At 37.3% G+C, this 16,876-nt stretch overlaps 1 protein-coding gene across 1 annotated transcript; it reads left to right on the top strand.

Annotated features, from left to right (window-relative positions):
- Window positions 1-3,663: 3,663 nt before the first annotated feature.
- LOC130544852 (rhotekin-2-like) lies at window positions 3,664-11,282 on the top strand. Its single transcript, XM_057318757.1, has 2 exons — window positions 3,664-3,942; window positions 10,073-11,282. Exons 1-2 carry the CDS (start codon window positions 3,883-3,885, stop codon window positions 10,280-10,282), a joined length of 270 nt encoding a protein of 89 aa, XP_057174740.1. The 5' UTR covers window positions 3,664-3,882; the 3' UTR covers window positions 10,283-11,282.
- Window positions 11,283-16,876: the final 5,594 nt, after the last annotated feature.

Below are 16,876 nucleotides of genomic sequence, written 5' to 3'. Positions count from 1 at the left end.
CGCTTAACCACTGTGCCACCCAGGCGCCCCTGGTATATACATTTTTTAACTTTACAAGATAGTTCTGAATTTTTTCCAAAGTAATTGCACGAATTTACATTTCCTCTATCAGTGTATAATATCCTTTTGACCTGTAAAGTTGCCAGTCCTTAGTATTATCAAACTTCTTAATATTTACCAATCTAGTAGCTATAAAATATTATCTCATTGGGGTCTTAATCTGTAAATTGCAAATTTGCAAATCTACAGATTAAAACTGATAATAAAGTTGAGCAACTTTTCACATTTTATTTGCTACTTGGGTTTAATCTCCTACAAGATGCCTACCATAACATTTGACCATTTTCCTGTTGGATTTTTATTGATTTGTAGTTCTTTATAATATAATCATGGTATTAATTATTTTTCAGTGGTAGGTGGTATTCACATAAGCTATTCTCATTCAGTTCTCAGTGCTCTGTGGGTCCTGTACCTCGGCCCATAGGTGCTGATGCTTCCTTCCTACAGTAGCAGTGTCTCATGTTCGTGTGGATAACCAGTTAACAAAGCACTCTCGCAAATCTTATCTCTGTTGAGTCTCCCAGTGACTTTTAAAAAACTAGCCGGGTATTATTATACTTGTTTTATAGATAAGGACACTGAGTGGCTTGCCTAAGGTCATAGAGCTAATAAGTCTTCAGATTCTGTATTCCATATCCTCCTTATGATTATATGATGCTTCTGCTGTTTGTAGATTATGGCCTATTCATTTAAGCAAATGCTGAACCTCTGCTTAGCATCTTTGCTTCAGTTTCTTCTTCTTTTTTTCTTTATTTTACTTTTTTTGGTATATAATTCAAAATACAGCTCTAGTCTATGAAGTTCGTTTTAAATGTATTACCTACAAGATAACAGATGAATAGAGGAAGCACTGAGAGAATTTTTTAATAGGAGTTTTCTAAGAAAGTCTAGGAGGATATTAAAAACCACAACAGTTATCCGTTCCAGGGAAGATCACATTTTTAAACATAATGGGTCTATTATGTAAGAGAGCTGATTTCCAGTTCAGTATTTTCCTTTCTTCTGGCCTTTTAGAGATTTAAAAATAGGGATGCAGGGATTAAGAGAAGAAAAATGTGCTTTAACATTTATTAGTATTATCTAAATTGGCTATTCTATGTCAAATACTGATTTTATATTTATTAATTATTAAATATGATCAATTTTTATATTAGAGATAACAAATAATTAGTCTTACATGTTGAACTTATCATGGGAAGTAATATCGGTAGAACAGTAATCCCATCATTCACCTTTCATCTGAAGTTTTTATACTTGGGCAATTGGGTGGGCATCCATTGACTGTGGGAGCCCAAGGAGGGTGGGATGTTAGCTCTCAAATGAGAGATGCCCAAATACTATTTTTCAAACAGTTGAGCTGGTAAAAGATCATACTTCTTATTTTCTGGGAATTGTTAAATTCATTCATTCATTCATCCATTCATTCATTCATTCTCAAGCTAACCAAAGTACTCATGTGAAATCTTTAACCTTTTGGTAGTTTCCTTCTCTTTTTAGGTACATCATATACATCAGAGAAACCTATGTTTGATGAAACTACCAGAAGGACCCGGGGATAAATAAGGAAACAGCATTCCTGCTCGGAGGTATTTTAATCTCCATTTAATAGTTATATCTTAAGCCCTTCCTGGACACGTCCCTTGATGAATAATAAAGAGATAGGACTACATCATATCTTCTCCAAAGAGAAAGGTCTTTAATAGCAACTGTCAATTCCACAGATAATTACTAAATATGGCTTTTCCTAGATCTCATTCTTCAAGTATTATAAATAAATGCATCTCCATTAGTATTTACTCATCAAATATTCCTACACCCATGCCCAATTTAAAATTGGTTGGCTTGCCTCTGTTTTCATAAAGTGATGGCTTCTATAAGTATTTTGGTTTGAATCTGAGAGCTGTGTGTGTTATATGAGAAATAATGTATGTCTGATGATGAGCTCCCTTTGTGTATTTCCTTTATGAGTCAGGCACTCTACTAGGCTCATGCAGCTCACTTTGGGTAGGGGCTAATTATACCACAAAGTGGTAAGCATAAGAGAGGGGTGTGCATTGGGGGAAGGGTACCTAATGACTTTGGAATTCAGATCTGTGTTTGGAGAGAACGAGGTAAACTCATTGTGTTGGTAATTTTGAGCTGTACACATTTTATAGTTGTGTGTAAGGATATGGGTCATTACTAATGACCCATACATTCCTAATGTAAGGGAAGGGTCATTCCTAGCTGGGAAGCTTCTAGTATCATCTATTCCACAGGGCCTCAAAGAGGCAAAGTACCTATTTGAGAGGACGGGCACTCTTCGTATTTTCAGAAGTAAATCTTCAAACCAACTGCTTAAAAAAGAGCCTTGTGGATAATGTGACCATACAATTTAATATTGACTTTGTCTGGACAAATGAAAGATTGGTGGGACATTGGGACAACAAACCCAAACAGGGAATGTCTCAGGCAAATAAAAAATATTTTCGTCCGATTTATGGAAGGAAAAGTGCCCAAGGCCTTCTATGAGGTGATGGTGGGAGAGTTCATTTGGTTGATTTTGCACTGAGGAGAAAAAATATCAGAAATCAAAGAGGAGTCCTGTTGCCTTTTCAAGGGTAAGTCCGGATAGGCCAGGACAATGGATTATAAGGATCTTAAAAGGGCCAGAAATCTTTAGCACTTCAATTTTTATTTTTAAAGATTCCATACTTTCCCATTATGATTAATAATAAAACTCTTTAAAGAGTCTTTGTATTGGGGGTACCTGGGTGGCCCAGTCCGTAAAGCCTCTGCCTCCAGCTCAGGCCATGATCCCAGAGTCCCCAGATAGAGCCCCATGTAGGGCTCCCTGCTCAGTGGGGAGTCTGCTTCCCTCTCACCCTCTGCTCGGGCTCTCTCTCTGGCTCTCCCTCTCTAATAAATAAATAAATAAATAAATAAATAAATAAAATCTTTTAGAAAAAAGAGTTTTTGTATTGGTCTTTAGGGACAGCAAAAAATGGGGCTCTGGGAAAATAATATGTCATTCGGCTATCACCTTGGGTATCACCCCCCACCTTGGATGATGGTGGGGGAAGGAGCAATGGAAGAAGTATTTTCCAAGAAGAGAATAAAACTGCTTTCAAGAAAGAAGTCTTTGCGAGAACAGACTACTTGGGTGTGTGTGGGGGGGGGGGTATCTGGAACTATAAAGAAACACTGGGGACAGAAGAGACGTTGTGAAATACCATGGTACCTCTGCAGCCGGGTTAATAGGACCGTGGTCCCCGAGCGACCCTGTGCTGTGTGAGACCGCTGGGAGCAGTGTCCCTCGGGTCTCTGGGAATGAGACCATAGGCTCCTAGTGACACCGTGTGTCCCTGAGTCGTCCGTGAGAACGCAAGGGCTGCAGCCAGCCTCATGGCTGTGGAGGGAGAACCTGCACTGGGATGCAGGCAAAACGCTCTCAGCGCCAAGGGCGTGCCTCGAACACCACTGGCAGAAACCCTGCGCCGGGCCAGGTGCGCTCCGTGGCCAACGCTCTCCCCACCGCCCTGCCCACTCCCGTCCCAGGCCCGCCCACACCCCAGTCACTGCCTTAAGTCGGCCCTCCGCTCCACTTCTCCGCGGGCACTGAGAGCTAGGGTCTCCGCCCGCTTCCCGCTCCCGAGGCCCGGGCGCGGGGCGCTCCCACTGCGCGTGCGCCCTCCGGCTGGAAGCCCCCCGCGCCCCTCCCCCTGCGGCCGGACTTGGTACGGCCGGGACGGCGGTTGGCGTCCTCCGCGGCTCCAGCGAGCGGCGGGCTTTTCAAATCTTACCTTTGAAGGAGTGGCGGAGGCTCTGGCTGTGGCGCTGGAGATGGAGGGGCACACCGTGAGGGGTCCCGAGCTCCGCCTGGCGGGCCTTCCCGCCCAGCAGGTGAGTGAGGAAGGGCCCCGCTTCAAGTCCTCAAGCCACCGTTGTGCCTGGTCGTCGAGAAACCCCCACCCCGCGTCTCCTATTCAGTGGAGGCCGGAAACAAAGGGAAGGACTAGGAGGCCGCACTTTTGAGGCTCCAGGGGAGCTTAGAAATCTCCTCATCCCCCACGGCCCCCGATTTCTTATGGAGGAGACAAACGCGAATGGGGAAGCGATGCCAGAGTTCCGCCGTGCGCTTCCGGGCGCACCTGCCCGCTGCTTCCCGCCACCCTCCAGGGTTTGGACGCCCCCAGTGTAGGCGCTGCAGGGGGAATGGAAGCTGCGGGATTTCCAAGAAGCCCATCCGAGGCCAAGGGAGGACAGTTCGCTTAATACTCGATTTGACAGCAACACAAGTACTGGAGCGCTGTCTACGCAGGACAGAAACTTGAGGAGGCAGGGTGCAGGAGCAAACTTCAGCCTTGGACCTTTAGAAGAAGTTGGTTTGATAGTGGATTCTTTTTGAATTGGATAAGAAAGAAGTTTGATAGCTTACTATTTCGCCATGTAAAATGTGTGTTAGAAACCTTTTTACTTAATAGAGACCAACATTTTTTCTTGGGAAATCAGTTATTAAAATGTTATATTTTCCTCTTAACCGTAATTTGAGTCTTAAAAGAAAACGGATGTCTTTAAGCTGGATCTTCACTATTTTAATATCCACCTTCTTTTACCTACTTCTGAGATAGATTAAACCATCTGAAAATACCAGTTTCGTAGGTCAAAATTGGTAGTCTATTAGCAATTTTACATGGTCCAACCGATAATCTTTGTTTAGAAACCTGGCAGAGCTTTTCCTTAGAAACTTATTGTTAGAAACCTTAGTAGATACAACGTTGTTAGTAAATCTTCAATAATACTGAGAAAAATAAAGCAAGACATTAAGAATCATTATGCAAAGTCCAACTCTTTTATTAGTAATGCTGTTTTATGCCAGCATTTCAAAAATTTCAAACATTTTAATGTAAAATACTTCTTTTTGTCCTATCCCTTATGCACTTTAGGCGTCCCGATTGCTAACAAAATCTTGATTTCTAGTGAATTGGCAATCTGTTGAGGTTTTTGTATTACATAGGTGTTTGTATAGTGTTCGAGTATATTTGTTAAGCTGTGTGCAGCAGTAATATTTAGGAATTATACAGAAGAGAGAGGAGGATAAGGTCATGAAAGAAGTTTAGCTACATGGAATGAAAATAAATATTTAAATATACACAAGGGCTGGGTTATTTTCATGTGAGAAGGTACAGTATTTAATGATTTCTTAGACAGCAAGAAAAGCAAATACTTGAGTTGTGGAATTCCTTCTGTTTGGATCTTGGATAAAAATTGCAAAATAGTAATAGGTTTCAACCTAATATTGAAGGTAAGAGAATTTTGTACTTGACTAAGTGAATTTTTATTTTCTGTTTTTCCTTTGATACTAATGAAACTGCCATCTAATAGGGATAGGACCAAAAATTCTGGGGTGGTCATAGCACTAGGGAAACACTTTTACTCAAACCTTGGAGTCATCTGTGAGCACACACAACGTAGAGTATTGGCTTTGGAGTCAGATTAAGCTCAAATCCAACTCTGCTTGTTGTATAGTCTTGAATAAATTATCTGTCTTTTCTAAGTCCTTAGTTTCCACAGTTGTAAAATGGGCAAGATGCTTATCCCAGAAAGTTGCTGGGAGTTGAGAACCTCTTTAAAATATTTAGCATAGTGCCTAACACTCAGAATGTGCTTGAGAGAAAACTGTTTCTCTTACCATCTTTTGTCCCATTCATCTGAGATGTTGGGGAAGCCACTTACCTTTTCTTACAAATATTTAAGTTTTTGAAATCTTAATAAAGATGAAATTCAAGAAGTAATGCTATTGATGCCAGTGGGCCGGTTTGGAGGACCCAGAGGGGGTCCCACAGGACCAGCCAAGAGGGTCCTTAGCTTCCTGCACATGCAAATCTCACGTGAGCCCGCAGGAGGTGAAAGAGTTTATTGAAGATAGAGAGAGAGCAGATACAGATGAATGCCCAGGAGACTCAGAAAGAAAAGGAACACGAGTCTTGTCTTAGTTTGGGGTCTGAGGGTTTTTATTAAGGATGATGGTCTGGTGTATGTGTCCTCTCAGGCGTCCAGGAACCGGTTAGAACAAAGATGAGGACCCAGGTGTTATTGCTTGGAGCGTGGGTTGGGGGGTGCCTTGGTGTCTAGGTGTTTAGCACTGGTGGTCTGGAATACACATATGGTAGATCCCTCCAGTCATTCTCATCTGGTTCTTCCTTAGAGGTTATCTGTTCGAAAGAAATTATGAACTCCTTGTCCCTTACAAGGAAGACATACTCTATTTGCATTACAAGGCATGTGTAAAGTGGGGTGTGGGTGCAAGCCCTAGCAAGAATAGAAGCAGGAAAAGGAGCAAAAAGCAGATTTTTATGGAGTTCTTCAGTTTCCCTGTCTCATTATCTCATTTCAGTAAAGTAAATGTATACAGAAACACGAATTGAAGAACTCTTTCTCTAATGACATTCCCCAAAATGACCACTGTTAATGATTTCCAGACTTTTTCTGTACATAAACAATTCTTAAAATAACATGCAATTTCTTTTAGAAGAAGGATGTATGCTGTATATACTCTTTTGCAATCTTTTTCATCACGGGCTCTTAGCTAACATGGTTTAACTATATCCATTAAGTGAGTGATAGTTTCTATCTGGATTACTACAGTTGTCTTACTAGCAGCCCAGCTTCGTTTTTTTTTTAAGTCTGTGCTTAGTTTCAAAACTAAGGCCATTTTCTTTGCACTTCCTTTGTCCCATTCTAGCTCTTCACACCTAGTATCTTTATGTTTTCTACATAATCTAGATTTTCACTTTTAAGTCCTTTTCCTATTTCATTTTTAGCCTTGCCTTGTCCATTTATTTATATCAGCCTGACTTTAGATACCTACATGATCAGGACAGTGCCATAAGCTTCATTTGACTTGATTACAAGGTAGCTCTCATTTAGAAAACCGAAGAAAAAATGGCAAGAGGAAGGTTTCCCCCCCATTCTTTGCTCTTTCTGGAGACTTGTTTTCAGACACTTCTAAGAGGGATGTATATAAGCTTTTGTCTTGGGTCCTACTCAGTCTTGACTCTGCCATTACGGTTGAGGCAGCAGCAGTAGGGATTTTAGCTCCCTCCTATTCCACTTTGAGGTGAGTTAGCATCATCCTTGAGTGCTCAGTCTGTGCCCTCGTTACAGGGTCATTGTTCTCACTGTGGATAGCACATCAGCTCTGACTCCAGGAGAACTTTGCACCCCTTACTAACTAAAACTAAGTTCTTTGACTCCATAAAGACTTTTCTGGCTGTAGTAATATCACTTGACCGGAGAGATTTTCTCTGTGAGTGAAGTATAGATGTGTACTAAAGTTGCATGGAGAACACAAAAGTAGCATTCATTCGAAAGCATATATACACTTAACAATTCATCCTACTCATGTCAGCCCTTCCAGATCCACATCCGCTCACTGTAGAACAGGGGAGGTAAGCTAGTTTACTATGAATGTAAATTTGGCTCGGTTAGGGATCAGCGGACTCTTTCTATAAAAGAACAGATAGGTAAATATTTTCAGGTTTGTGGGCCTCATGGTCTTAGTTGAAATTACTCAACTCTGCCACGTAGTTTGAAAGTAGCCTTAGATAATACAAATGGGCATGACTGTGCCCCAGTACAAGTTTATTTACAAAAAGGCAAGCATTGACTAGGCTATATTTTGCTGATCCCTGCTCTAAAGGATAGAACTCTAATGTTAATATGTTGGATATATCTCATTTCCTTAATGAATATTTAACCTTACAAATAAGGTAATTTAAAAAAGAAGCCCTAACTTTGCATTTCATTTCTGCACTATTTCCCAAGCCTCTATAATTTTATAGTCTTTATTAATAAGTGATGAAGAGCAGACCATCTTCATTTATAAGATGGGAACCTTAGAATCCCAAACCGATTCTTTAATGTGTTTGTGGCCACCTACTGGTTCCTTAAGGTTGTTGCAACTTTCCCTATTGCTACGGAATTTCAAGTCCTACAGCGGTGGATCTCTACCCTGGTGTACGTGAATCACCAGAGGAACTTTAAAAAAACAGCAACAACAAAAACTCAGACTCCACCTCCAGAGAGTCTAATTGTTTTGGGGTGAGTCTTAACTTAGGTACTTTTATAAGGCCCTTCCTCTCCCAGAGATGATTCTAATATGCAGCTAGCTTTAAGAACTGCTGCACTGGTTCAACAGGCTGCTTCACAGTAATATTTAAAAAGCAAAATTGAATTTAATGGAAGCAGATGGTATTTGTTTATATTTGAGTTGTGCGGTAAAGCTATTCATCCTGGCTTGACATTGTTCCCTGTGTGCACTCTCCAAAGCTAACCGGCCTGCCAGAGCTTATTTCTATAGACATATGGGTCACATAGATAATTATTATAATTAATTATTAATTACATTAAAGAAGAATTTACTTTGGGACTGACAAAGTCATAAAAAGATGAAATGGAATTGTTGAAATTGAGCTATGTGTAAAGAAGGAAAACCAGTAAATGACTACATTTATATAGTATATCAGTTTTGAGTTCTACTACTAAAGAAGGTTTTTATGTGGTAATTACATGATGTAAGTACAGAAAGTAATTAAACAGATCTGTTTTTCTGCATGTGAACAGTGCATTTGATTGATTTGGATAGTCAAGTTAAATCATCTATTGCAACTTCTCTTTTAGGGTAATTTTCATAGACTTGCTCTCCTAACTTTTAGGTTTTCCTTAGAAAAGATTGTCTTTTTAATATCTGGAACTTCTGTAATTAGATTCCATTTACATTTTTTTGTACAGATTTTGATCCAGTTAAAAGGTAAATTATAAGGATGGTCACCTTACTTTTTAGAAATAGATATACTGGAGCATTATTATGTTTGTAATATAGTAAAGAGTATGCAATGATTTATAATTTTTTAAAAAGCCACTGTGAATTAAATCAGAATAGTACGTTGCAGTTTATAGAATTTTAATGTTACATGTGTAACTTGTATATAGAACCAGGCCATTACAAAATCATTGTGTGGAATAAAAGACTTTCAGAACTAAAGTGATTTAGTAGTTTCATGATGACTCTTAAAACTAAAGTAAACATATCTAAAAATGTATTGTAAATCTCTGTTCCATCCAATAGCTAAAGCTTCTGACATTTTCTGGGCACAGTGCTTTCACTCTTGCTTCTGAGATTTTATTTACATTGGCTTATCATGGTCGCTAAATCTTAGTCCCTTTTCCAGCATCTTCTCCTTTAGAAATTTTTTCCTTGGTTAATTCAGTGTAATTAACCACATTTTGCCATTCCACAAAACAACTTATATAATATGTGCATGTGCTATATTGCTTACATTAGTTACTATGTTATTGTATTAGATTCCTGAGGTTGTCCTACAACAAATTACCAAAACTGGGTGGCATTATATATATATATATGGCAGGCCCATATTCCTGCTAAGGGCTGTGGGAAGAATTCTTCCCTTGCCTTTTCCAGCTTCCGGTGGTTGCTTGGTGGTCCTTGGCTTGTAGACTCATTACTCCTATCTCTACTTTAGTCTTTGCATGTAGTTTTCTCTGTGTGTGTCTCTTTCTTCATTTGGCTTTCCTATAAGGACACCAGTCATTGGGTTTGGGCCCATACTACTCCAGTATGACCTCATCTTAACTAATTACATCTGCAAAACCCTATATCTGAATAAGGTCACATTCTGCAGTTCTGGGAGGACAGGAATATTTGGGGGACATTATTCAACCTTGTGAAATTATGCTAAGGATATGTAATGTTTCTCACCCTTGTTTCTGTTCTTTTTCTCCACTAGGTTGTAAAGACTTCCTAAAATAAGAAATTAAGGTTTTGCAAAGAGCATTTTCACACAGCTATATCTTTTGTGCTATTATACATTAAAACTTTGTTACTTTACCAATATGTTATAACATTAAAATGATGTCTAGTACATTTTCCATCTATTGGGGTAAAAAGAAATGTTATAATTTTGAATTTTTGCTATCTTTTAAGAATTCTTTTCTCTCTTTTTTTTTTTAGGATTGCAGCATTCAAGAAAAAATAGATTTAGAAATTCGAATGCGAGAAGGAATATGGAAAATCCTTTCTCTGAGCACTCAGAAAGACCAGATCTTGCACGCAGTTAAGAATCTCATGGTATGCAATGCTCGAATAATGGCTTACACATCGGAGCTACAGAAATTAGAAGAACAGGTTGCAAATCAAACTGGAAGATGGTTAGTAACATAGTTTTCCTATGGCTTTTAATGTACTCAAATATTTGAATAAGAAAGCAATATAATTTTAATGTCAAATATCAAATCACCAAACTTTAAAAAAAAAATACACCAAAGTAGTCTCTGATATTATAAACATTTTGGCAGTAGAATTCAGAGTAAACATAATATTATAGTAGCAGTTTTCACTAGGAAGTTTTGTTGTGTTCCAGATTATAAAATGAAGTGGTTAAGAAGCAAGAACTGAGGGAATATTTTAAAAAGGACCAAGACTGGGGCCCCTGGGTGGTTTAGTCAGTTAAGCCTCTGACTCTTGATTTTTAGTTCAGGTCAGGATCTCAAGTTTGTGAGAATGAGCATCGCCTAGGGCTCCACACTCAGTGGGAGCCTGCTTGAAATTCTCTCCCTCTCCATCTGCCCCTTTCCCCCCATGCTCTCTCTCTCTCTCAAATGATAAATAAATAAATCTTAAAAAAAAAAAAAACGACCGAGACTGATAGTTGAGTATATAGAATTGTGAATTAAAAAAAAAAACAAATTGCTTTAAAAAATGCTAATAAAGAGGTACTAGTTGAGAGTAATGGAAACTTAGGTGTAGACATTGAAATGCACACTCCTTTCATATGGTGAACATAAGTCCTAGAGAGACAAGCAACCTACTCAAGGACATGTCACTGGCTAGCGACAGAAGCTAATGAGGGGTTGCTTACGATTTGCTAAGTATCTTCTGGTCCTTGTTCTCTCTGTTACTCTGTGCCGCCATTTTATATCAGGTCTAGGATTTGTATATGAAATTTACATCCTATCCCATTTACAATGCCAAGTGTTCTTGAACCTAAAAATTGACTCAACTTTATTGGTTTCTTTTCTCATATAAATGGTCCTACATCAGCCATTGTTGATCAGTGCTAAAGCTCTAGCCCTAGTGAAGAATTTCTTGTTATACCTTAGTGGCCATTGTATTGTTCACAGTGCACTTCTATTAAATTCTTGAAACATAAAAACACAGGTTACAGAAGGAGATTTTTGTAAAAATAAAATGTTGATGAGATTGTGATATAATAAAGACTTGTGTACAAAGTAACTATCTTTATTTGCTGTTCTGCTTTCGGATAGCTACTTAATCTTTTTGTGCCTCAGTTCCTTCATTACGGTTGGCAAGATAATATTTACATTTTGAAAATTAAGATTACATTAAAAACCTAATCTAATACTTTTTACATAATTATTATTCAGCAACTATCAAATAATTTTCATTATTATTTATCCCTGACATTATAAAATGAAATTATTCTTGTGTCATAATTTAGGAAAATATTTTTTTAGATGGGCACACCTTGGTTTAAGTCAGTGCCTCTCAAACTGGGTCACATATATCACTGAGAGTACCTGATTATGTGTCAGGAGGTATACAAAGCCATAGGGTAAATATGGCATATCTTCTTTATAACCATGAGATTTTAAGATAAAACATGAGAAATTTGAAACTGTGGTATAATTTGGGTTATTCTACTCACAGAGATATATGTTCTCCCCCCCAGCCTTTTAAGGACATTTTGTCAGAAGGGGGTTGTTTCAGTGGAAGAGTTGGAGAAGCACTGGTTTAAGTACAGGGTGGGACTAAACACTTGCTATTACATCATCTCTCACAGTTACATGAAATACTCCTCTGGGAATCATATCTGTCCTCCACATTTATGTTCTTTACGTATTTTTAGTGAATTGTGAATTAATCATTTTCTTAATTTGGTAGTATGACTTTTCTAAAATTACTGATTTAGAAAAATGTTAAATAAACTTAATCCTCATTGGATTGATAGAAAAAAAGATAGGAAAAAATATTTGGGACTCTCAACTGGAAATGTGTGTGATTTTCAGTTTCTTTTTCTTTCTTTTTTTTTTTTTTTAAAGATTTTATTTATTTATTTGACAGAGAGAGAGAGACAGCCAGCGAGAGAGGGCACACAAGCAGGGGGAGTGGGAGAGGAAGAAGCAGGCTCCCAGCGAAGGAGCCCGATGGCGGGGCTTAATCCCAGGACTCTGGGATCATGCCCGGAGCCGAAGGCAGATGCTTAACAACTGAGACACCCAGGCTCCCCTGATTTTCAGTTTCTTTAGGGATTATCTTCATTAGATGAAAATAGCTTTGCTGCTATACATACATTTATATTTGTTTATAATTCCTATACAAAATTTTCTCCCTTAATTATAAAATTATTTCTTTAAAGAAATCTGAATATTCTCTATGAATTCTTTTGTTTACAATTCCATTTTATCATGTGTAGATATAACCTGATGTCACTGGTCAAATATAACTAGAAATTATAATACTTCTTATTACATAAAAATGATCTAAATATTAAGGAGAGTCTTATGATAGTTTTTCAGTTTCTGGAAGAAAGTTATGTAAATTATGCCATTTGATTAGTCAGTCAAATATTTACTGAATACTACCTGTAGAACAATTATTAAGTACTGTGTTGGTATATACAAACTCAACAGAATTTGTCAAAATATGAGAATATTTGTATGTTGAGCAGTCAAATATTTTACCTTTAGAGACTCAGTGTTCTATTCCTTAGCTTGGTTTTGATAGTCTTTAAGGTAGAAAAATGCTTTGTTTTTACACTGCTACCAGAGTTAAAATGGCATTTTAATGAGTCTACTGCCTACCTCTAGTCTATCTTCTCTAGAATTTTAATATAAAATATCAAGAAATGAATATATCTAGGCTTTGTCAAAGAAGAACCAAGTCAGTATGAAATGGTAGGCTTGAGGAAGATCTGATGAAAGAATTGTATCCGAATCTTCTAGATTGTGAAGGATGGATAGAGTTTGGTTGGGCGAGTAGGAGGAAAGCAGCATTCCAAGGAAGAAAAATGGCAAAATAAAAGGTCTGGGTGAAAGATGACCATGAATTATTTAAGAGCAGTGATGAGATGTGTATGAGTTGAGGCTCAAGATGAAGCCAAAGTTGAAAAGCAAGGGGGAAGCAAGATTCAGGAACGTTTAGAAGGCTGGTTAACAGTTGTTAACTGACAGATTTCCAGGTGCCGGATATTATCTTAAGGTGTGCACAGATATCATGTTACAAACTGAGAGAGGTATAAACCTCTATTAAAGACTTGGCAACTGGGACTTTGCAGTATTAGATAACTGTTTCAAAGGACATACAGTGACTATGTGGCTAGGACGTGAACCCAGATGACCCAAAAGCCTAAGGATTGCTCACCCCTACAGGAAGTTAATGGGTGTTAACAGACAGCCTTCTAGGTGTCAAATAATTGTGCTAAGGTGTTCACAAATGTCACATTATAATCTGAGAGTTTAAACCTCTTCTGAAACTTTCCAGCATTCTTTTTGTCACCTTCATGCCTATTCTTAAGTTCTAACTTTTGTTGGCTTCTATGCTTTCAAGTATTGTCAAGTAGTATTCCTTACTTTGTTCAGTTTTTTTAGCCAACTTTTTATTAGGAAATTTCATATGTAAAAAAAAGAGTAAGAATAGTATGATAAAAATTGTAAGAATAATATATTCTCTACCTTGATGGACCAGTTAGTAGTTACCATAGAGGTTCATCTATTCTCCCTTCTGTCTTTGTATTATATGTAGACACATACACATGCACACACATTTTTTTTTGTATTGATCCATTTGAAAATAATTTGCAGACAACATGGCATGTACATCTCAATGGTTCTAAAAACAAACATTCTGCTACATAGCCAAAATATGATTATCATATGTAAAATATTAACAGTAATTCCGTAGTAATCATCTAATATTCAGTCTGAATTCATTTTCAGCTAGTTCTTAAAAGAAAATCCTTTAGAGTTGTTTTCCCAAACCAGAACTCAGTCAACGTTCATGTAGTACATTTGGTTATGACTCTTTATTTTCTTTTAATCATTTAACTTTTTTATAAAGACTTCTTGCCATTAATGCTTTGTAGAGTCTACACTTTAAAAAGATATCTTTTAAAAATATCCTGCATTTTCTATTTATTTAATTATCTCTTTATAGTATCATTGACCCTTTTCTCCTAATTTCTGTTTTTGCTGTATCTGGAATTTCGGTCTAAAGGCTTATTCATAAGACTCAGGTTAAATATTTTTTTGGCAAGAATCTTTTGAGGGGAGGTTGGGTAAGATCTGTGCTGCCAATGTGAGTGTGGTGGTACGATAGCTGGTGTTACCACTCTGTGTGCTACAGTTCTATCCCTTGGTTTGGATGGTAGTTGCCTGATTTTTCCTTTGTAATATAATGGTTTTTCCTTTGCAATTCATAAGTAATCTTTGGGACATTATATTGGGACTAGGAGAATATCCTGTTATCTAACTAGCTTTCACTTAGGGGTTATATCCATTTATAATCCTTGCCTACCTTATTATAATGGGGTTTTTAGTGATTATCTAACCCTATTATTTTTTCTACACTTTGTAGCTAATCTTCTGTAAGGAATGGCATTGCTCTCCTTTCTGTCTCCATAGATTCATGGATTGTTATTTATTCAGTGTGTTATCATTTATAGTCATTTATCTTTTGATAGATAGATAGTCTCAAATTTGTTTGATGGAAGTTCCTTCAGACTCACATCTTTATTCTTTTGACTTGCCTCTATTAGTCCTTACGAACTTCTTTACTTTCTAGCACAAAAAGATTACCCAGGCTTATCTTGTATCTTCTGTGCCTCACACCTAGAATCACCCATTTGTCTAATGTGTCTGGTTCCCTTTGATGGTGAATGGTATTTTGAAATCAAGATCTGGGCACTGGGTGTGCCTATTGTTACTGGGGATCACTACTTTTAGACCTTTTTAGAAGACATAGCTATGGGAGTGACTTTTTAAAAAATTACGAGTTTATATTGATATTTGTAGGTTTTTGTTTTCTTGAATTATTTTATATTTATCTTTTTTCTTATTCTGAAAATCTTAATTCCTAATAACAGTAATCTATCCCCTTATTTGTTTAATAATATGGTAATGTAAAGTAGTTTCATAATTTTAGTATCAAAATTATTACTGACAGTAAACCCAGCTAGGCAAGTTCAGGATTTCTTTGCAGTTCTTTTCCAACATACAGAAGTTACGAAATTTTCCAACATACAAAAAAGGTTGAAAGAATTGTACAATGAAGACTCATATACCCACCACCTAGATTCTACAAATAATATTTTAACTACATTTGCTTTATTCTAAATTCATCCTTCTGTTCATCCACTAATTCATCTTTTTTGTGATGTAATTCAAAGAAAGTTCTTGTGCGTGTGTGTCTATGTACATGCAAACATGTATACATTCCTGTGGATAGACAGGAGACCATGATTAAAAGTTATTGAAAATGATCTTTTTCTTTCTGAACGGTTATGTTATCAGTTTCATAAACAGAGTCATCAATTTTTTCAATTTGAATTTGCATTTTTTTTTTAACCCTTGGAATAAATTCTACTTCTTGGATACGTCCTGTTTCTTTTTCTCCAACTCTCAATTAGTAGTAACTACCTCAGCCTCCCACTCTAAGGGGCAAGGATTGTTAACTGATTTTTTTTCCACCATAGGTTTTGCCTGTTCTAGAACTTAATATAAATGGAGTTGTCTAGTATGTACTCCGTTTTCTCCTTCAGCATAATACTTTCAGGAGTCATTATGTAACCAGTGATTTGTTCCTCTTTATTGATAAGTAGTATTCCATTGTATGAATATACTATGGTGCCACTCCCTTATAGTGTTGACTCTTCTCTAATTTCATTTTACTTTTGGTTGCTTGCCAGTCCTTTCATGTAGTTGTTTAAGTAGTTTTTCCGGTTTTTATATTGTTTTCTGTGGGAAATGGAAGAGGAAGAGGTAGAGTTTTTCTAATATGAGGTACTAGGACATTACCAAAAGAGGAATTCGTTTTGTATATTGATCAAACAGATTTTTATTTTTTCTACTTTAAGGAATATTTTGTAATTTTCTTTCTGGCTTAATATAGCCAATTTTCATAACTTTCATGGGCTTTTAAAGTTATGTTTCTTTTTACCATGATGCAAAGTTTAATATACATGTTCAAAAGATCTATGTTGTTGATTGTTCTTGAAGTTTTCTATAGGGCTACCTCGGTGGCTCAGTTGGTTAAGTGTCTGCCTTTGGCCCAGGTGATGATCCCAAGGGTCCTGGGATGGAGTCCTGGATCAGGCTCCCTGCTCTCAGGGAGCCTGCTTCTCTCTCTCCCACTGCCTCTCCCCAGCTGTGTGCATTCTCTCTCTCACTCTCTTTTTTCAAATAAATAAATATAATCTTAAAAAAGAATAAAGTCTTCTATAACCTTGCTTATTTTTTGACCACTTGAACTGTCTTGGACTGAAAGATAGGTTGAGATTTTTTAATTAAGGTTTTTCTGTCTTATCCCTTGTATAGCTGGTACTTTCTGTTTTATGAAACATTTGGTATCTTTGCACTTGTTACATACATATGGTCAACTTTAGTATTGTTTAGTGTTCTTTTGTTGCTGTTGTCTCAGTGCTTTTTTAGACTTGAATTCTGCTGTTGGCTGTTAACAACAAGATCATAAACCCACGCATTCTTAGTGTTTGCATTTGTTTGGTTTATCTTTGCCCATCTC

This window comes from Ursus arctos, unplaced genomic scaffold (assembly GCF_023065955.2).
Source record: "Ursus arctos isolate Adak ecotype North America unplaced genomic scaffold, UrsArc2.0 scaffold_255, whole genome shotgun sequence".
Classification (NCBI taxonomy): domain Eukaryota; kingdom Metazoa; phylum Chordata; class Mammalia; order Carnivora; family Ursidae; genus Ursus; species Ursus arctos.
The sequence above is the reverse complement of the archived record's forward strand: the minus strand, read 5'-3'. Positions and strand labels throughout refer to the sequence as shown.

Excerpts from the sequence above, each read along its gene's own strand:
- LOC130544852 (XM_057318757.1), top strand. The coding sequence starts at position 3,883 with ATGGAGGGGCACACCGTGAGGGGTCCCGAGCTCCGCCTGGCGGGCCTT. Across the intron at positions 3,943-10,072 it reads CGGGCCTTCCCGCCCAGCAG|GATTGCAGCATTCAAGAAAA; the intron begins GTGAGTGAGGAA and ends TTTTTTTTTTAG.